The 22,989-nt window shown below is 31.4% G+C and overlaps 3 protein-coding genes across 3 annotated transcripts; 2 read left to right on the top strand and 1 right to left on the bottom strand.

The window, feature by feature from the left end:
• Window positions 1–9,460: 9,460 nt before the first annotated feature.
• Window positions 9,461–10,168, bottom strand: LOC111007948 (auxin-responsive protein SAUR68). Its single transcript, XM_022280501.2, has one exon. It carries the CDS (start codon window positions 10,014–10,016, stop codon window positions 9,588–9,590), a length of 429 nt encoding a protein of 142 aa, XP_022136193.1. The 5' UTR covers window positions 10,017–10,168; the 3' UTR covers window positions 9,461–9,587.
• A 7,385-nt stretch (window positions 10,169–17,553) lies between these two features.
• On the top strand, window positions 17,554–20,181 carry LOC111007589 (expansin-like A2). Its single transcript, XM_022280000.2, has 5 exons — window positions 17,554–17,781; window positions 17,898–18,007; window positions 18,401–18,582; window positions 18,791–18,923; window positions 19,754–20,181. The coding sequence occupies exons 1-5, from the start codon at window positions 17,667–17,669 to the stop codon at window positions 20,003–20,005; spliced, it is 792 nt and encodes a 263-aa protein (XP_022135692.2). The 5' UTR covers window positions 17,554–17,666; the 3' UTR covers window positions 20,006–20,181.
• Window positions 20,182–20,962: 781 nt separating this feature from the next.
• LOC111007942 (expansin-like A2) lies at window positions 20,963–22,882 on the top strand. Its single transcript, XM_022280494.2, has 5 exons — window positions 20,963–21,080; window positions 21,175–21,284; window positions 21,477–21,655; window positions 22,307–22,439; window positions 22,529–22,882. The coding sequence occupies exons 1-5, from the start codon at window positions 20,963–20,965 to the stop codon at window positions 22,781–22,783; spliced, it is 795 nt and encodes a 264-aa protein (XP_022136186.1). The 3' UTR covers window positions 22,784–22,882.
• Window positions 22,883–22,989: the final 107 nt, after the last annotated feature.

The raw sequence follows: 22,989 nt of genomic DNA, 5'->3' as shown, positions 1-22,989 counted from the left end.
CATATTGCACTTTTAATCAAATCGTTCACTTAACATATGATTTTTAAGTTTATTTTTTTATTTTTTTAACCAAGAAAATCATGGGGGTTGAGATGTGTCATTTTATTTTATAACAAATTATAATCATGATTAATTTATGTGACTCTTTGAATGACTATAAATAAAAGTAGCAATTGCTTTTCAATTTTGTAAAAATAGCAAAATGAAGAGGTCCAACTCACGTAGAAAAAAGAAAAAGTGCAAAATGAGCAAATTCGTGAATTAGTAATTCCTTTGTGTTTTTCGAGACCAAATATTGTAGAGTCAAGTCGTTGTCCCATAATATTAAGTCAAGATGCGCGTAAACTGACTTGGACACTCACGAATATCGAAAATATATATATACACACACTATCTATTAATATACTTGATATAGTATATCAATGATATACCTAATATATATTATTTAGTTTGATATATCAGATTTTGACAAATATGATAAAGATTTTAGCTATCAATGAAGAATTTCGGGTTTCTAATGATAATCATTCTTACAAAGTTACTATTGACTGTAGTTTTCTTATTGTTTTGCACGGTTACTTGATATTGATTTTGGTAGCTTTTGTGGGAATCTATTTTGTTTTAAAAGACAATTGTTGCTATTTTTTAGCAGTGCACGGATGAATTACCTAAGGAAAAATATTTTAATTGGGTCAAATTATTTTACCAACAATCATTCCAATTAACAGTCTTTTTTTCTTCTTCTTAATATTCATATTCCTTGTCAAATAGATAATTTAATATTCTGTCTTTCAAATGAAATTATCTATATAAGAAAATGCCTTATTTTAAAAACATTATCAAAATATATGTCATGTTATTTCTTTTTTTAATTAAAAAGTTCTTTGACTTGACTCAGTCCTCAGAAGAAGTGCATCATTTTATGGCAGTTTGTTTTAAATCCCAAGCCAACAGCTACCCTTTTTTTTTTTTTTTTTTTGTACTTTGCTGGTAATGAAAAAAAAGAAAAAGAAAAAGTTGAATTATAAATTTAGTCTGTAGATTTATTTTTTTTCCGAAAATTACAATTCTACCCTTAACATTTTTTGTTTTAATTGTATGAAGTCTTGGTCATTAACCAAAATAGTTAACGTAGTACACTAATTGGGACTAATTAAATGGTTTAGTTCTTCAAAGTTAAAAAAAAAGATAGCTCGACCAAATAAATATAAGCATTTTTGGTTCGCCTCCCTCCAGTTTTTTTACGCACAATTTTTTTAGTTTAGCAATTTCAGGTGTGAGAATCAAACTATCAATTTTTGAGGTGATAATAAATATTTTATTTTTATTTATATTTATATTTTTATATATTCGTAAGTGTTCCGGATCAACTTGTCCACGTTGTGCACCTTGATAATATTGTTTTATCTAATCAGTTATACTTTTGATTTGCCCAATCTACCTTTCTTTTATTCAATTAGTTTATTTATTTATGTCACATCATGTTAAATCAATATTTAAATAATGTTAATGATAAAGTTTTATTAAAATTAAATTTGAAATTTCGAGAATGTAATTGATATTTATATGGTCTATCAATGTTTGTTAAAAGTATTTTTTTTCCTTCTATTTTCTGGAAGGGTTTGTTGTACAAAGTTACAAAAGAATTAATGAGTATTTATGAAGCAACCTCATCTACCTACGTCATCCCATAAAAGGATTCTTTTGTATAAAAAATTTCTGATTAATATTTATCTTCTTTCGTTTTTACAACATGAAAGATTCAAATTCATAACCTATATATCATAGACTAGTGTCAATTATCGCTAAACTAAATTCATGTTAAGATCTTATCATAGATTTTAAAAATTGAATATTTCCACAAATAGTATAATTTGATGTTATTACACAAGTAGCATGTGTTTTTTTTATTTTTTTGGAGTAAATATAATACACTCCCAATAATTATTAAAATATTGAATAATGTATCAATAACCTCTTTCCTAATAAATTAGTAACATGATGCAATAATTATGGAATTACAAAAAATAAGATATGAGACCAAATTAGTCTTGTTTTTCCAATGAAGCATACAAATTATTAGTTTATATAGACATTTTTTCCTTCAGGATCACATTTTTAATAATCAAATGGGTGGACGAGAGTATATATATGTTTCAAAAACTATTAGAAATTATTAAGTGGCATCAAAATTATTCCAACTTATATACACCTACTTAAAACATTAATAATAATTTTTATAGGTCGAAAATTCGAATTCTTACCGATAATTTTAATATTATACATATTTAATAAGAAAATCTTGTTTCTACAAAATATAATTACAATATATCATATATGAAAAGTGTTACATCATTTCTGTCGGCTCGTTTTTTTTTTCTCTTCCCCTTTTTTAATTTTAAATTTAGTGCTCTTCCGAATCTATTATTAATAGCCTTTTACCTGTAATATCAATTTTAACTTCATTTTCAAACAATAATTTTTTAAAGATTTTTTTAGATATAAACAACAAAAAAAAAATTCCCTTCTTCCAAAGGAAAAAAAAAGAAAAAATAAGTATTTTTTTTAAACACCTCGAAGCCCCTAAAGTATAATTTTTCTAGAATAAAATATGACATTATACTATGAATTTCAATTCAATATGTTTGAATATAACCACACATATCCATTAAGTTAATATCATTTTCATTATATTTTATATAAAAGTTTGAATAAATCAATCAAAACTCAACTCAAAATATTTCATACAATAAAATTAGTTCGAACAAATAAGCTGAGTTCCAAAAAATTTCTCAACTCAACCCAACACAACCGATAATTCAACTGTCAATTCATAGATATTTTTATCCATTATTATTCATCATATTTTTAGAAAAATTAAATATTAAAAGTGATAGAATACTTTTAACAGAATAAAAGGCTTGAAATCGACCAAACTTGGAATAGAATTAAAAATATGATATTCAAAGATGCGAGAATAGAAGTTGTTTGAATTAATTTCATAAATTATTTGAGTTAATTAATTAATTATATAGTTAAGTTGGTTAATTATGATGATAAAGTTAAATTATTTAAAGAAAAACAATGGCGGTCCAAATACGCCTAAGGACAATAATACAATACCAGTGGTCTACTAAGAATGTAAATTAAAAAATCCTTTTCCCAAAAAAGAAAAAAAGAGTAAAATATAATTTCTTCATAGCTAATTAATTATATCAGAATTATATAATATATACTTGTTTTGGTTGCCATTTAAGACATGATATTTGACAACTATTTGATGTTCAAGGGCTACGTTAATTAATTTTGTTTAACCTAAATTACTTTTTCATTAACTCTTGTTTCCAACGCTTTCTTCTCACACATGGTTTGAGAAAATAAGATATTTATTTTAATAGCTATTAAATTATATCCATGTTTCTATACGACATTTTTTCATAAAATTGAGACTTCCACATTTAAAATCTTGGTTTAATATAATATCATATGAGAGGCAGTCAAATATTTATTTGATAGAGAGGCAATATTTTATACCCTAACTTTAACTAAATTATATTTCAAATTTGAAATAATATAGTCCAGTTCAATTTGTGTATTGCTCTATCGATAAAGTATCTAGATTATCTTTAAAGTTGATGATTCAATTCATCATCTATAATTACTGAATTAAAAAATCAATTTGGAAATTCAAAATTAATTAAGATCTATTTTTTTTTAAGTAGAAGTTGAGAATCATATTCAAACTTGGGACTATTTGATCGGAGATATATGCATTAACTAGTTGAGCTACGTTCAAATTATTGGTTGTTTCCTTTTTCATTTCCTCTTAATATCATACTTCTAATCATTGTTAAGATATATTCATAATATTATACCTGCAAAGTGCCTAATGTACTGACGAGACAACATTACTTCATTTAATGATTCAATTTTTTTGACCCTAAGTCTTTTTTTTAATTTCTTTAAATTGGACCCTAACATTAATGAGGTGTCAAACTAATACACAATCAGTTAAATTTCAATTTTTTGAAGACTAATGGCTAGCTAATTATGTGTTTGGACGAAATTATTATTATTATTATTTTTTTTTTTAAATTATAGATCATTTGGTCATGTTTCTTGTTTTTTAGTATGAGGTATTTTCTTACCAACTCGATTTTTTGTTGGTTGATTATGATTACTTTATTGCTAGAGTTTAATCTTTTCACATTTTAATTTTGAGTGTTTTATTGAATGAATATTGTTATATGATTTATTAAGTAGAAAAATTTTCTAATTTATTTTTGAGAATTATATTAAATTCAACATTTTTCAAATTTTATAAAATTAAAATTTAAAGTTAAAGTTGACTCTTTAAATTAAGTATGGGGTGTAAACATTTTGTCGATAAATTTTATATAAAAAAATGATGACTTGTGAGAAAATAACTGGTTTTATAATTACCTTTCTTTTCAAGTTATTTTATGTCAACATTTTTACCACAATAAATCGAATAGAGGATAAAAATATAGGATTACGACCTCAAACATTTAACACATAAATTAGTCATAATAACCTTTTGAAATATTCTACGAAAGTAGAATTAATCCAATATTTTGACCACAGTATGTTATTTATATTCCATATTTATACGTATTTGACTATCAATTAATCATTCCATATTTTTTTAATTCATCCCTATTTTTTAAGAGAAATTAATTAATTAATCCATATCTTCTATTTCTATTTTGTTTGAAGTTAGATATTTTTATTCTGTTCTTCTTTAGAAAGAGAGGTTGGAAATGTGAAGGGGGAGGGGGAGAGTCGTCTTTGACTTTGACAAAAATCTCAGTCAAACATAACTTAAAAGCCGAGCAGGGATATTTTATAGTTTTTGGTAAAAGATTTTGAAATTCATTTTAAATAATTTAGGTATTTAAAAATCAACATAAATATAAACGTCTCTCTAAAGATACGTGTGTGACTAACATCAATTTATTGTATGAGAGGGATTCTAAAGTTGAGTTAGATGTCTATTTTAAGTGTTGTTTGGATCCGGATTCTGACCTTGAATGCTTCAACATATTCAAATATCTGCACACCAGTATGATTCTAAACTCAACATATTTTGATGCCTAAATGTTTAGTTGAGAGTAGCAAGAAATACGTTGATAAGACCCACCCTTGTGCCTAAATAAGACAATTTAATTGAGAATAGAAAGAAGTAGAATTGTGTAGAACGTACCTTGCACATTTAAGTTAGACAAAGTGTTCACTCTTATTGATAGAAGATCGAGTTCGATTGGCTCAACCTAGTTAGATTTGGTTTGGTCTTATCAGATGGTTCGACCTAATCGGCTTGATTTAATGAGCTTGACCCACGACACTTCCCTGACCTCACTTTAGGTGAATCTAGTGTGGTAATTTCACTCTGACATTGAAGAAAAAATCAGTTTTTATTTGAAAGTAGGTGAGTAAATTTTTATTTATCTCCAAGGTTGAAAAGGAAAGCTCTTTTCAGTGGGTGGAAAAGAGGTACTTCTTAAATCCGTGACTCAGGCTATTCCTTGTTATTCGATGAACTGATTTAGATTTCCAAAGAATTTAATTCATGAGATGCATATGGTAATGGCTCGGTTTTGGTGGAGGGATGGGGATGAAGATCACAAGATCCATTGGGTGAGTTGGAAACGCATGTGTTTACTGAAGTGTATGGGTGGTTTGGGGTTCCGTGATTTGGAACTCGTTAACCCGGCCTTACTTGCTAAACAGGGGTGGTGGATTTTCTCCGATCCTTCATCTCTTCTTGCTCGGGTGTTGAAATTTAAGTATTTTAAAAATTGTGATTTCATGGAGGCATCTGTTGGTTCTCGTGCTTGATAACACACTTTGTGAGCTACATTTCATGAGATTTATATTGAAATTATTTGTTAGTTTTTGTTTCTTCATGACAAATTTAAGCAGAGATGGAATAACAACAATATTTGGAGCTAAAAACCTGAGAAGATAGCGTCACGGCGCTAGCCTAGAGCGCCGCGGCACTCCGAAGTTTAAATTTCGCATTTATGAATAGTGTAGCGCCATGGCCCTATATATAGCGCCATAGCACTACCGCGACAACTTTTTATAAAAATAGGGTTGTGTAGCCGCCGAAAGGGGGAGTTTTGAAGAGGTTTTATGGCAGTTTGCCTTTTTGGCCAAATTGGAGGGCAAGGAGACCATTGGAGAGCTTAGAAAAGTGATTTTCAAGGCTCGGGATCGTGGAGGTCGCTTCGGGGACGGACGATTGACACGCCGAACATAGTTTCTTCTCCTTTCCCTTGATTTTTCTAGTTTTGTTATGGACTTCTCATTGTGATTTTATTGTTTTCCATTGAATATGAGAAGCTAAACCTCTCATCTTAGGGATTGATGTAGTCATTGAACTTTATGCATTGATTGTTTAGTTTTCTTGGTTGAATGTTTATGAATGTTCTATTTAGGCTTCTCTATGCTTAATGCCTTGAATCTACTGGCCACAGATTGATTGATTTTAGACTTGAAATCTTACGCTTGGGAGAGGTGGTTCAGAGTTAGAATTGGGATGCATAACTAAATGAGTTTTAAGATCGGGAGATTTAGAAGTCTTTTAGAGGTCGTTAAAAGACTTGTTCAATAAAGTCTTTAGTTGTTATTGAAACTAGATAGGGATATTGGTTTCTTAATTCGTAAGGAGAATTAGCTTGCGCTCAGGAGAGATAGTTGAGATTTGAGAGTTCTTGGCCTATATAATTAATAATTCGTCCAATTAAGTAGTTGATTCATAGATTCAATAGGTGAAATCAATTCCCTAGACCTTTTCCCCATTGTTTTTATGTTTATTATTGCATGTTTATTTTCTTTGATTATATTCTCCCATTTGATTTTGATTCTCTAAATAAAATTGAGCAATTGTATCTGTGGTACCCAATCCAGAGGACGATATCGGTATTGACTTACCACTTTATTAAAGCTTGATCCGTACACTTGCAGTAAGCAATTTCTGCTACAATGCTTTCTTTTATTTGACGAAGCCTTTTGTGGGGGCATGACCTTCTACGGGTTGGTCTCTGATGGCGGGTGGGTAACGGGGCTAATATCAGAATTTATGAAGATAACTGGATTCCTCGTGACGAGATACTTTCGGTTCAATCAGTACCTTCGCTTCCTAAGGATAGTCTAGTCCGTGATCTTTGGACCCCTCCCGGTCAATGGGATGAGGATAAATTAACATTGCACTTTTCAGAAGAGGAGGCCATCTTGATTCAGTCCATACCTCTAGGGTCAGTTTGGTTGATAAACGTTATCTGTCATTTTGAAAAAAGAGGACTGTACACGGTAAACGGTAAAGAGTGGTTATCGGGTGGCTCAACAGGAGCTTATTCATCAATTCCCATCATCTTCATCTTTGGATTCTCTGCTTACATGGTGGCGAGGTTTTTGGAAGCTTCAAATCCCGAGTAAAATTAAACTGTTTGGGTGGTGTATGTGTTTGGATCATTTGCCAACCGGGGACAATTTATCTGTAAGGGGGATTGATACGCTCTCTATTTGCAGATTTTGTGGTCAAAAGGGGGAAAATGCACTTTATATTTTTTGGCGGTGTAAAAAAATGCAACAGATTTGGGCCTGCTCCAAGTTTTCTCACCTCATCCCTATTCTAGGGGGTGGGGTGTCCTCTGCTATGCTGGATTTTATTCGGGGGTGGAAGGTGCTAATTCCTTGGGCTGACTTGGAGCTTTTGTTGGTTATGTTATGGTCGATTTGGTGCGCACGGAATCGATCTATTTCGGTTTCTCATGCGGGTGGCTTACTCGAGGGGATCAGAGCATGGTCGGATAATTATCTTAGTATATATAAGCAGGCGCAGGGCGTTTCTCTCCATGAGGTGGATCAACCAAGGCAGCTTTGGGCCGGAGGTTGGAACCCACCGTTGAACCCCTTTCTCAAGGTGAATGTAGACGCGGCCGTCTCGAAAGAGGAGGGAGCAGGAGTGGGGGTTATCCTCCGAGATTCTTATGGGGTCGTCTATCTTGCTGCGGTTTGGCCCCTTTCTTTCATTCCAAGCGTCGATTGGGCGGAATGTTTCGCGGTTTTTGACGGTTTGCGACTAGGAGTGGAGGCTGGTTTGGACGATTCGGAGGTTGGGGTCCTGATTTCTGTCATCAAAGAATTTCTTCATTCTCATAATATTCATGTCACGTTTAGTTTTACTCGCAGAGCCGGCAATACCGCTGCTCATATGCTTGCTCGCCGGGCCGTATCTTCTCCTGGATTTCAAGTTTGGTTGGAGGAAGCGCCTCTGGAGCTTTCTGGAGCGTTGGAGGAGGACCGCGAGTTTTGTTTTCGCTTTATTTAATTTCTGTTTTACCTTTGCGCTGTTTTGTTCTGTAAGTTTCTGTTTCTGTAAAATATATATATATATTTATTTATTTATTTTTAATTAGACCTTAGACTGAAACTAAGTATTTTAGGCTTTTACCTTTTATTAGATTTCATTACATTCTCCCACTACTCTAGACATCAAGTTATGTAAAAAAAAGAGAAAAAAAAATCCCTCTGAAACACACTTAATTTAAACGATCATACAAATTAACGTAAAAGATAAAAATCTTAACCAATCAACACATAAATTTAAGCCAAAGCGAATATAGCTCTTGACATATATCTCCAACCAAAAAGTTGTGAGTTTAATCCTCCACCCAGACACATTGTACTAAAAAACAGAAACACATAAATTCAACATTCTATCAAAGTTCACCAATTTTTCGATGCAACCCACGTTTCAACTTTATCTTGATCAGTTTCATCAACTTCTTGCCAAATCTTTGTATGTGATCGGTTTAATATATGCACTTTTTCTTTCATCAAATTTTTAAATGAAAGTATAACACAAAAAAGTTAAAATTGTAACATTTTTCCCTTTTATTTTATTTTTATTTATTACAACACGTAGGTGAAAAAATTTGAATTTACAATCTTCTTGTGAAACATAGATACCTTAACCCATTGAATTAGGCTCAAGTTAGCTTATAACCTCTCTCAGAGAGGTGTCTAATTTAATAAATAAACTTTAGTTTATAAATTCAACATTTTATAAAAATCAAGATAAAAATAGACAAAATCAAGGTCTAATTTAATAAAATTAGAAGTCTAAGATAAAAGTTTTTTTTTAGAGTACGGGGAAGGGATTTGAACTCATAAACTCTTACTTAGAGGTATAAGTTAATTACCACTAAACTATGTTCGCTTTGACTAAAAATTACATCAGTCTCCCATAAAATCTACAACACATTTACCAACAATTCCAAAGCATAAGAAATGTATCTAACTCCCTAAAAATTCCTCAATCCCACGCCAAACAAAAAGGCTAAATTTAGTGTGCTTTTGACGATGTATGCATTTTTGTACTCCAAAAACAAAAAAATTAGATAATCAGAATTGGTTTGAGAAATCCTAAATATCTCACCAACAACTCAATTGGATTTGATTAAAGAAGTAAATAATTAAGATTAATTACAACAAAGAACAAAAATTAGTTTACAAAATCGTGTTTATATATATATATATTGTTTTTTATCCCACTAAACTCAAAACCCACAAACCATCACTGAGAAGAAACCACTAGAACCAAAGGAGCATGTAGCCGGCGGAGGAGCAAGCGACAATAGCAGAGCCTTCTCCACGTCCCGGTCGACATGTCGTCGGATCAAAGACAAGGCATATTCCACAAACGCCGCCTCACACGGCAGCGTTATCGGCCCATCCCTCGGCAGCCCAAATTCCTCCTCCGACATCTTCAACAGCTCCCTGAAAACGTGGCTCCCCAGATACCCTATTGGCAAAACGTACCGTTTTTGGTCCACCGTGTACGCCACGAAGTGCCCCTTGTCCGCCACCGTGGCCGTGGAGGAGCTTTTTCTGGTTCTCGGCAGCAAGATCCGCCGCCGCCGCTGCGTGGCGGCCGCCGCCTTCTGCCACCTCTTGGCTATTCTAATTAGGGGTTTGGGGGTGGCCATATATTATATAATATTGTGAAAATAAAATTTTCTAGAGATTTATGAGTTGGGTGTCCTAAAAAATTGAGGGTTTTGGTGCAAATTTATATTAAAGAAGTGATGATGGACGATACATGGCCATGTGAAGAAGAAGGTGGGGTGTTTATTTTTTTTTGTTTATTTATTTATTTTCTCTAGAAATTGGATTCAATTGATTTGGTTTTTTGTTTTTTTGGATTGAAGACAGAATTGGGTCCATAGATTTTGTTTCACTACAAGAAATGAGAGCCACATGAGAGAAATGGAGATGGTGATTATTTGTGAAATATAATCTCTCTCTCAATTATCTCGATCCCAAAAATGGGTTGTGACAATGACTTTTTAAAAGTTGCTTTTTCTCTTTATTAATTGCATATCAATAATTCATAGAATTTGGGTTGATTTTCTTTAGAGAATTGGAGAGCACTACACTAAGCATTCAATCTTCTAAAATTCAACTTCATGCATCACTAGATTCGCTAAAATTGTAGGCATCATACCTCCTTTAGAATTTTCTTTTGATTTCACTTAAAAGCCTCGTACTATAATTGTTCTCACCTATATATTATAAATCAACTAGCTCACCATCTCTACTCACATGAACCTTTGTTTGCTTTCATACATAGATTATTATACAGGAAGTATACTTGTGACATCCAAGTAGAGAGGAGGGTTACATGAATGAACCGATAACACATCCGCATAAGAGTTATCCTAAGATCATTAGGAGCATGGTTAAGCATGGTTAAGAAAGACTTAAAAGAATTGATGATTATTACCTATACTAACAAGGTGCACATTTCTTTTCGGTTGCTCAATCATAAGAACTCTAAAATTAAACGTGCTTCACTTGGAGCACTCTTGGATCGAGCGACCTCTAGAAATGGCAGTGGCACAACCATGTCGAAAGGGATACAAGGAAATGCCGTGACAATTGCCTAGGACGTTACAATATTGATATCACAACAACCACCCTTATATCAACTCAATGTCATGATCTAATAAAATGATCGTCATGATCCAAATAGGAAAGCAAAGAATTTGAAAAGGCCAAAAAGCTAGGATGACAGTATATGCCAGTGATTAGAACCAATAATCCATGAAAACAAAAAGCAAATAGAGTTTTGGGAAGAGTAACAACTCTCTAAATATCAGGTGATTGTCCCAAGTTTCCAAACAAATTGGGACTCATAATTAAAGGGCAGAGGGACATATTATTGGAGGACAGGGAGAGACAACACACAAGGGCATGGTGCCCTAAATCTTAAGCCATACCTAAGAAGCAAAAACTTAAAACTGTCCTCTCAATTCCCAGCATCAACTGGGTTTTTAGCTGTTGGCTCATCTTTCCTCCCTCCACACCAACTAAATCTACTTGGGCAATGCGTATTTATCTTGTGTCGGTTTATTATATCTCCAAACTCGGATGATCTTTATATTTGGCGATTATATTTTTTTTTTCATATTCGTTATATTAGTTATATCAATTCCGTTGTACTTATAAATCAAAGTAAATCGCTAATATATTTAGTGTGACTCATATATACTTTATATTAGGTATATTAGTTATATCATAGTCAGTATGTTAGTTACTTAATATTAAGTATATAATTGATGTATTTTGTAAAAGTTATATATAAGTGATATATACCTAAAATGAAGTATATTACTAATATATTTGATCTATCAATGAAAAACTTACAATGTTACTTAAACTAAAATCTTCCATCTTTTGAAGATTTATCATTGATAGAACTAATACGATGTCTGTATCAGTATCCGCACCAATGAAATAATTGGAAATAATAAAAATATAAAAAAATATATAATTTAAAGTTTTTTTGACATATTTGTAAAGCCAAAAAATTATTGCTACAAAGCAAATACTTAAATTTATATGCCCTTCTTTCAATGAAGTAATATTTTAGTTTAGTGGGTGTGTGTTTGGATCCTGACAAAAATATTTTTTTAAACACTAAAAAATAGTTGAGATAAAAATGGGGAAGAAACAAAAATAATTTGATTAATAACAATTTTATTTACATAATTTTTTTAAAAAATAAAAATTAAGTTCATTAAAACTATTTATACCTAGCATTTCACTTTTAAAATTATTAAATAAATTATAATTTCTAGAGGAAATTACGTTATATTGGATAGCTGAAATACTATATACATTTTTTAAAAAAATCTCAATACTTTTACTTTCTTAAAAAAAATATCATAAACTTGACTCATATGATAGTTTAAACTTGCTGCTAAATTGGAAATTTATATTCTTATTTTATGCAGGCAGTTTATTTCTATTTATTTATTATTAATTTGTGTCAAATTTCCATAAATTGATGAAAAGGGCCTATGTCTGGGAAAAAAATAACAAAACAAAGTAAAAAAATTAAAAGCCATTCACACGTGGGTGGCAAAGCCATGTGAAAGAAGAGAGTGGGCGCCCCTGTTTTTAGGCACTGAGCACTCCTAAAGAAAAACAATATTAAATGCAATGTATTTACTTTGTTGCTGTCTTGGTGGGTGGCTTTATCAAACATTAGTGGCTGTGTAAGATGAAAATCCTTTTCATGTATATTACAATGGCTACTGCCCCTTCATCAAAATAATTCCCAAACAATAACAAATATCAATAACATATTACAGATACACCACGTTAGATATTGTTTGAATAATCAGAAAAATATTTAATAAATTTAAAAATATGATTTAAAGTATTTATAAAACAGGATAAATTGTCGAGCTTAATCTCAATCTGGTCCTATTATTTTAAAATTTTTTATTTGGTTTCTATAGTTATGATTGAGATTCAATTTGGTTTCGGTAGTTCTAATAATATGTGAGAGAATAGACTAAACTTTTTTTTTTTTGTCGAATTGACTGAGGCCTACGCTTTTTTGAATCCAATAATAGATGTTATGCCACGAACAGTGCACTAATTCTCTGAATTTGGTACCAACAGATATTCTTAGCCATCCTTCAAGAGTACAAATACCCTTAGAAGTGCTAAGTTTTTTATCATCATGGCGTCGAGCTATTTTTCCGCAGGACCTCTCCTACCATATCATCATTGAAGTAGAGTTTAACCATCAAGTTCGATATGGATTGGTGTGGTTCCTCTGCGCGTAGGACACCAGAATATTGAACCATGAACGAAGAATAACAAAAGGAAAACAAATAAGATATTAAGCTGAAAATTTTAAAATCATAAAAATTGATACAAAGCTCAAATTATAGGAATAAATTAATAATGTAATCTAATTTGATACATTGTGAAAAAAAGGGGTAAATTCTAAAGAATTTAGAAGGAATGAGTTTAAACTATGGTGGTCCCCATAAAAGAATTTAGGGGGATGTGTTCAACCATATGATAGTCACCTATATCTAAGAATTAATTTTCTATGTGTTTTCTTAGCAATCAAATGTAGTAGGGTCAAGTAGTTGTTCTGTAAAATTAGTCGAGGTGACAAAATTAAATGTGGCTCGAATACTCACGAATATTAGAAAAAAAAATCATGGTGGCTCAAATAGGTAGTTATCATTTGAGCCTACTCCCTCTAAATTTTTTTACTTATGTGAACATTTTGTTAATATCGCGTACTTATATATAGTTACTTTTAGTCCCCAATATTTCATGTGATTTTTTTAGTTTCCATATAGTTAGTTTTCTCCTGATAAAAAATGACATGATATTTTGAAATTGTTTTCATTTTGATGGGACAATATTTAGTAAAATTTTATAATTGCCTTTTGAGAAAAAAATGAAAGTCCATCCCCCCTCGATCAAATTTCAGACCTATTTTATTTTTAGCATGTTAATATGAAAATGACCCATACAATTTTTTTCTTTCTAAAATAAAGAAACTAAGTACGCATTTGGCAAAACAAAAAATGGGGCATAAATTTACTTGCTAGCATATTTAGCGTTTCGAGATTGAAAAGAGAGATCGAGAGGTTTGGGATTGAGAATGAAGGAGAAGAGGGAAGAAAGTTAGAAGTTAAAAGGGGGAGATGATTTGTTTTAGCTTACACAAGTGCTAAAAGTTAAAAGGGTAAAAAATTAAAATAACATGTTGAATGGTTAGAAAAACAAAGGTAAAAAATTCAATCTAAAATACTTTGGAGTAGAAAATACCACTTTTCCTCTAAATCAGGAATATAGCTAAACATATACTCGTTTTTAAGAAGTCACTGAATTCAAATCCAACTCACATGTTTGTGGGAAAAAAAAAACAGGTTTTACTTTTACAAGAGATTATTACTATCAATTTCGTTAAAAAAAAAAAAAAAAAAACAAACCTATCAACCATCTCAAAATCATTTAATAGTAGTTCATATATATTATAAATCTTTATTAAGTTGTTTATCTTTTGAACTTTAACCAAAGCCACTTATTTATCGGAAATTGGTTCTTTTTTCTATTTTCTTAATGTGGTTCTACACTTTTTACTTTTTATTTTGGTCTATGAAATCTTATTTTATGCATGTAATTAGTTTCTGTCATGAGTTGGTATGTGGTCTAAAGTAATAAGTAAGGAGGGAGCAATTGTTCTCTCCTAATTAGTTTATCATACACTTAAAAATTATACATATATTTAAGATTTTGTAGTTTTTCTCTAATTTATTACTCCTCTAAAGTTTTAGGAAGGAATAGATTGTAAATACGAAAACTTTTAGCAGATAAAAATTTTTGTCCTCTCTTATAAAAATTTTGGCTCTACCGAGATCTAACTCCACCCTCGACTGTATTGATTATACTTATGTAGAGATCATCCCATTGATTTTCAAACTATTTAAGCATTTTAGCAGTGTAAATATAGTATAAATTGAGAGTTGTCATAACAATTACCTATAGACACCAAATTATAAATTCATGGACTTATTATAATCTTTCTAAAGTATTGATATTAGATAAACAAAAGTTCATAAACATAATTATTTTATTAAAAATATTTTAAACTATAAAAACTAAATAGTCACGACATCGAAAATTTAACCTTTCTTTTATAAACGACGATAAGACTTTGGGGAGTTAGGAGTGTGTGTGTTAAAATACAACACTAACTATCTAGAAGCTTCTTAAAGCTGTCTCTACAAATCTATCTTAGATATATTAGTCTTTCTAAATTATTCTTGGAGATTCTAGGAGAGATGTCTCATAGATGAGTCAAAAAGCAAAGAGAGTGAATCGAATGGAGTGAAGAACGAAAGTTAGACCAGAAACATGTTCTATGATTCAAGCATAAGACCCCATTACTTAAGCATTTGAAAATGACCCAAAACATGTTCTATAACTATTTTTTCATTCTCCAAAATTTTAAATTAAAAAAGTTAGAATAAAATATTATTTTAGTTTGTATTTTCAACTCCGAATCATTTTAATTTTAATATTTTAAAATATTTCTTTTGATTTCTATACTTTTCAATTAATTTTAATACTTATTGGAAGTGATGGTGATCAATGGAAGAATGATTTATTTTTATATGTTTTGTTTGATTTACGATATTATGAGATAAAAATAAATAAAAATACGAAACAATATCTTTTCGCACAGTTTTCGAGATTAAGAAAAACAATGGAAAATAATTTTAAAAAGGTTGAATCGTCCAAAAACCCCATTTTTGAAAAATACAACCGAAAAAGTCTAGAGAATCTAATCCTCTCGTAAATTTAACATTTCCTGTGTTATGTGATGTCGTGTCGTGGACGGCTATTTTCTTTGCTTTCCTTCTCTATTTTCCTTTTTAGTTTAACAACAACAATTGAAACAAGAAAAAAAAAGTAAAATACTATTCTTTATCAAATAGTCAATTTTATATTTAATTTAGAGGCCGAATAGCCCATAAACAACTATTAATTGGGTGCCATAGTTGGTTTTGGGCCCTAGAGCTTGATCACTTCTCTTTTCCTTATGTACCTAAGAGTTAGGAGTGTGTGACAATTATCGATAATAAATTAGTAAGCGCTCTATAGAGCTGGAAATGAGGTTGATTTGGAGGAGTTGCTTCTAGAGTAAGGATATGGGTAGAGGGTATGGGAAGAACGGAGATAGGTGTGGTCAATTGTGTCCTGAGGAAAAATATAGAGATGCTACCATTGACATTGTTAGCTGGAGAAGAAAAAGGATTTTTAGGATTCTGATACCATATGGATTGATAATAGCCCGAAATATTTCAACTCATATTTAGAAAAGATGTACAAGGACTCGTAGTATAAAGAGAAGAGCCTAAAATATGGAGCAATACAATAGATAAATAAGATAACCAACTATTACATAGAAAAAATATAAAACTAGCTAGACCAAGAAAATAATAAGATAAATAGCATTTTATCAGTGCTAGGAACGCTATTTGAAATTAGTTAATCATAATTATCTTTCTTGATCGAATGTGATGTCGTGAAAGTTCACATATAAAGAGTGACCACATACTACTAAATGTATCTTTCCTACGTTAGTTTCATTCATATTGTCGAGTTTTGACTAGTCCCACGAGATGTTTGACTAATTAATATTTTTTATATGATATAGTTAAGCCTCATGTCTTATATTAATTGAGTCTTTCTTAGTCTCGTTCATGGTAGCATGTCTTAATTACAACCCTTAGGCGACGGAATAAAGGCAAAATTATTCAATGCATGTGGCCACCTTTAGTAACTATTTAGGTGGTATGTTAATGAAATTTGTCTATCCTCTAAATATGTTTGAAATAAAAATTTTAAATTTTCTCTCATGTGTACTATCTGATCAAGCCACGTATTCTTTCAGGTCTTGAGTAATTTCTCCCAACATTAAAAGAGCTTCAGGTCTTGAGTAATTTCTCCCAACGTTAAAATAGCTACAACTGATGGAAAGACAACAAGACAATATAAACTTTACCCATTTGGTCATTGTATTTTCAATCCTTGTTCATTTTATTCCTCGTACTTTGAAACATCTGTTTTGCGTCTTTTTATTTTTAAAAAGTGAATATTTTAGTTTATTTACTCTCATTTTGATCTCATTTTTTTCTGCCATAATTTTTGCATTACAATTCACACTCCTAAATTTCTTGATATATGGCTATAAATCTGTACTAAAGGGCTTTACAACATCGTGTATAAAATTTGTGTTAACATTTTGTAACTAGAGACTAAAATGGTCACTTTTTAAAAGTACAAGAACTAGAGAATTTTTTTTAAAAATCATCATGAATGACTCGTTGGTCTATAAGATTGGGATAAATTGAGAATGGATGAGTTCAAATCCTATATAGTCACCTAACTTAGGAATTAATTCCTATAACAAAAGTTAAAAAAAAGTACATATAGACAAAATAAATATTTTGAAAGTATAGAGAAACTAAAATGAAGTCAAAAAATACGTGGTTCGGTATCCAAACCTTTAAACGATCGTGATAAAATCGGACTCTCGTGCTTCAGATTCTCAAAATTTCAGTTTCTCATTTTCGTTTTAGAAATGCAAATATATATTGATATCATGTTGAGAGAAGAGTCGGTGGGAACATAATCTCTCCTCTCCACGTGAAAAATATTACTAAAATTATTACACAAAAGCAACAATATATAAACCCCAATCTCTCATTTCTCCTCTCTTTCAATATTGCATCAACAAAACAAAAACAAAAATGGGTTTGTTTTTGTGGCTTCTCTTCTTCTTTCTGGCCTCTTCTGCCTCTGCCTGTGATCGCTGTGTTCACCAATCCAAGGCTGCCTATTTCTCTACCCATTATCCACTTTCATGTACATTACATCTCCCACTTCTCCAATCCTTTGTTTCTCTTCATCATATTTTCCATCAAAATCTACATTTTTTCCCTTCTTCTTTTTATATCTATAGATTCTTCTCTGATTTTCAGCTGGGGCTTGTGGCTATGGCTCCTTGGCTCTTGGTTTCCTCGACGGGCACCTCGCCGCCGGTGTCCCTTCCCTCTATAAGGAGGGAGTTCGTTGCGGCGCATGCTATCAGGTAAACATGATCTTATAGCGTGTTTGGGATTGATCTAAAATTTTAATATAAATTCTACCTCAATTGAAATAATTATCACATTTTAAGAAATATATATTTAATGTCATCTTGAAATTGTGACGGAAGAAAAAGATAAAAATAAAATTAAGGCATCAAAATTGTCATTTGTTTAAAAGTAAATGGATTAAAATGAACATTTTAAAAGCACAGTGATCATGAGAATAGTAATGGATTACTTCAAAGAAATTTTATGAAAAGATGGTGTTATTAAGCAAATAACTTTCCTACTCTTGTAGTAGTTTAAGTACTTGAGAAATATGCTAAATTGAATATAGTGTATGGCTGAGGCTTGAGAGTGGTTTTAGAGGAAGTAGTTGTACATTTTTGGTGCAGGTAAGGTGTAAAGACAAGAAAGTTTGCAGCAGAGGTGGCACAAAAGTAATTTTGACTGATCTGAATCTACACAGCAATACCACTGATTTTGTTTTGAGTAAGAAAGCTTTCTCTGCCATGGCTCTCAAGCCCAGAGATAAGAATATTTTGAAAACTGGGACTGTGGACGTCGAATACAAGAGGTTAGATTTTTATATTATTGTTGTTTTTTGCTTCTATTAGTGAAGAAACAAAAGTTTAAATCTTCGACATATATAGTTCTCAAAGTTAATAGAAACTAAAGTAGATATTTTACGAGTAGAATTGGAGACAAATGAAATTAATTTAAATCCAAAAAGAAACTAGTTGGATGAATATATGTTTATTGATGGATAAGCATGGATTTCGCAGGATTCCTTGTGAATACAAAAAACAAAATGTGTCAGTACGAACTGAAGAATCAAGCCAAAAGCCACATCATTTGGCTGTCAAGTTCTTGTTCCAAGGTGGCCAGACTGATATAGTACTAGTTCATCTTCATCCGGTAAGCTTAAAAAAACCACCCCAGCTCTCAAACAAATTTATAGGGCAGCTAATCAAAGATATATATTATTAGTCAAAAGATTCTTCGTTTTTACGGTTATATATTATTAGCTAAAAGATTAGAGGTTCGAATATTCATCCTTACTGAATCACTAAAAAAAGTTAGAGGTTTGAATCTTGATAATTTATTTTTTCTTACCCAGTCTATTTTTTTTGGTCTGGAAATTTATTAGGTCTATTATTGTATACATTTAATATTTGCATATCATATTGCTTGAATTTACTTAAGGATTACATGGGTGACATAAACTTTAAATTAGTCATATGTCTATTTAAGCATATATCATGAACTTAAACGAAATTTTAATTTAATGTCAAATAAGTTTGTGCATTTGTTAAAGTTTAGGAATATATTAAACAAAATAAGTTTAATATAATTGAAAGGTCGAGGAGGACCTGTCAACTTGACACAAAGTTAAATTTATGGCCTAATAAATTCCAAAATCTTAAAAAGAAAAGTGTTTAATAAATTATTAAATGCAAGATTAAACAGAATGGTTCATTACTCTTACACATTTTTTAAAATACATAAAAAAGGAAAAAAAAAACAAAAATTAACATGTTAGATAGGTCAAAACGAACATTAATTGACATACATATTAAATTACACATGTTTTAAAATTCATAGAAAAGAAAAAAAAAACAAAATTAACATCTTAAATATGTCAAAACCAATATTAATTGATATACATCTTAAATCAAAAGCTTGTTTGTTTGATTTGTACCACAAAAACATAATCTCATGTGTGTATATATATTGTTGGAGAAAAGGTGAATTCAGGGAGAACGAGGTTCATGAACAGAAGGCATGGGACAGCGGTGTGGGAGACAGATGCGGCGGTGGAAGGGGCGGTGGTTTTTCAGTTAAGGGTGATCTCGGGGTTCGACGGGATGTGGGTCAGGGCGGAGCGAGAGATGCCGGCGAATTGGAGGCCGGGGATGATCTACGACCTTGGAATTCAGATCGACGCCATTGCCAAAGGCCAAGAAAGTTGCACACCATGCGACGAAGGCCAATGGTAAATAAATGCTAATGCTCATCGCCCCAACTCCTCCTTTGTAGTCTCAAGGTTTCGATCGTGTTTGCCTTTGTTTTCGACCGTGTTTGTCTTTCCTCGTAAATGATAAAAGAAAAAATGAACATCTTTATTGTTGTTTATTTTTAAAAGTTTTAATGAAACGTTTTATTTATGTTTTAATTAATTATTTGAACGTTACTTTCTATTTCATTCGACTCCAATAAATACATACCTGAGTTCGAAGTTGCGTTAATCTTTGGGAGCAACGGACATATGATATAACACCAACGTTGTACCGAAATTGGTTTCAAAGCAGTGATCCTATCTACGATAGAACAACTTTCTTTTCATCTAATTCTTTTTTTAATTTTAACCATTTTTTGTTCATTTTCTTTATAAGAAAACTGCATATCAATACTAGGCGTTCGAGCTTTAAAAATTCAGACTTAAAAGCATAAGTTGATTGGTTATGTTAATAAATTTAATCATTTATAAATATCTATCTTTTTAACACTCTTTTTGCTCATAACTAAGTACAGTTAATGATAAAAGATAGAAATGTAGGTTGTATTCTGATCTCACCCATTAACACACCTAACCTCGAGACTAATACAAGTACAATTGGTGAGTAACTTTTTGCATAAAATAATGCTTTATGTAGGAGCCTATAATCGTGTTACCAGCAAAGAAAAACCACTTAAATTTTGCCTAAAAATAATTAACCATCCATTAAGCAAAAGATTGGAACTCTCCCCTACTCTTGACTAGCGCACCAATAAGCAATATATCGGTGGCTGTGTGCTGTGTTTTTTCTTGTAAAAAACCTATGTCCTTTCTTTGTCACCCGCTTCATAAAAATCCATCGATTTTGCCTTATGGGAACTGCCAAATCTCTTTCTTTACACCCATTTTTATGCACCCTATAAAAGGTCTTCACCCTTCTTGCTTGTTTCTTCACAAAATGGATTCATTTCTTGCCTTCATTGGTTTCCTTGTTCTTGTCTCTTTTGTTACTGCTTGTGATCGATGTGTTCATCAATCCAAAGCTGCTTATTACTACAGCGATGCACCTATTCAATGTAAAGATTTTATTTTTATTTTATTTTATGAAGATTCGAATAATTTTCTACCATTGATTATAATTGCTTGAGTGGGCTTAATTATTTGATGCAGATGGTGCATGTGGCTATGGTTCCTTGGCAACTGAGTCCTTCAATGGATACGTTGCTGGTGGTGTGCCTTCCCTTTACAAACAAGGAGCTGGTTGTGGTGCTTGCTTTCAGGTATTTAGCTATTCTTGTGTATCTCATTCTTCCTCCATTTATCCATTTATTTTGTCTTGCAATATAAGTTTATAAGTGATAGTTTATTCGGTTGAGAATCCATATATAAATTAATTAAATTTATCCAACTCATCAGTTTAAACTTTTGATTGAGATGTGGTTTTATTGATGCTTAACATCTTCATTTTTCAGGTGAGGTGCAAGAACAAAAAGCTTTGCAGTCCAATAGGAGCTAAAGTAACTTTGACTGATCAAAACTACGATAATCGAACAGATTTTGTTCTCAGTAGGAGAGCTTTCTCTGAAATGGCTCGATGGGGTATGGCCCAAGATCTTTTGAAACTTGGAATGGTTGATATCGAATACAAGAGGTAAGTTTTTCTAGCTATTTCATAATAGCTTTGTTACGGTTGTTATTTGATAAAATAAGAGACCTTATTTATAATATACCTGGACTACTCACTCTTCTCAATAGTCTCATTTTTAATTAGTATTGAGATGAATCCCATAAATATTGATATAAGTCCCATTTTTGAATCCGAAGTAATTATTATCAATAAAGTTTTATCATAAACTTTTGTTAGGTCCCTCATCTTTTCAACCCGTAAGATCATGACTCTTTTGACTAATTGATCTACCGGATCTCATTTTCTGACCGAATGCTCGTTTGAGCGTTTTGGACTCTGTACAATATCAATATTAATGGGTCTCCATTTCAAAATCAATTGACTATGAGGAGAAGTAGCCAATGTCTATTATAAACGTTTATTAGGTCTCTTTTATCTTTTCATGTGAGATCCTTAACATGCACCTCAAGATCAAGGTTCTTTTGACTTATTGATCTTGGTCGGATCCCATTTTTGAATTGGATGCTCATTTGAGCTTTTTAGACTCTGATACCATATTGTATCAAAAAACGTGGCTTAAAGAATATTGATGATTATGAATGCAATACTTTTCCAAACTAATTCCTTTGCTAGAGATGTCAACTCATTTGGTGTGTTTCAATGTTGCACATACAGAGTACCATGTGTATACAAAAACAAAAATTTGTTCATGCGAGTAGAAGAATGGAGCAACAGGCCATACTACTTGGCCATGAAATTCCTCTACCAAGGCGGCCAAACAGAAATAAAAGCAATTGATATTGCACAAGTAAGCTTATAAAAACTCACAAAAACGTTAAATAATTAAGTTCATTCATATCATTTTTGGTTGATGACAATATTGAATTTTGACAACAGGTTGGTTCCTCGGATTGGGAACCACTGAAAAGAAACTATGGAGCTATTTGGGACACAAATAGAGTTCCTGAAGGAGCACTGCAACTAAGAATAGTGGTGGCTTCAGGATACAATAATGAGAATTGGATTTGGACGAATTATGAGCTTCCTGCCGATTGGAAAAATGGAGAGACTTACGATACTGGAATTCAAATTGAAGATATTGCCAAAGAAGTTTGCCCTCTAAAGGAATGTGGCGATAGACTATGGAAATAGATTATTCTGCATGAAACAATAATTTCACCTTCGTAAATTGTGATTCCATTCGAGCTCTAACACTGATCCAATAAATTTTATATTAAATGATATTAGATTATGAAGAAAATAAGTATGTATTCCTCATACGAAGTATAAGAGAATTCAATATAGAATTCTATGAGATTAATGAATAATATTGAAACATTTAGAATATTTCTCTCCTC

This window comes from Momordica charantia, assembly GCF_013281855.1.
Source record: "Momordica charantia cultivar OHB3-1 chromosome 4 unlocalized genomic scaffold, Mcharantia_2.0 BLBB01000004.1, whole genome shotgun sequence".
NCBI lineage: Eukaryota > Viridiplantae > Streptophyta > Magnoliopsida > Cucurbitales > Cucurbitaceae > Momordica > Momordica charantia.
The sequence above is the reverse complement of the archived record's forward strand: the minus strand, read 5'-3'. Positions and strand labels throughout refer to the sequence as shown.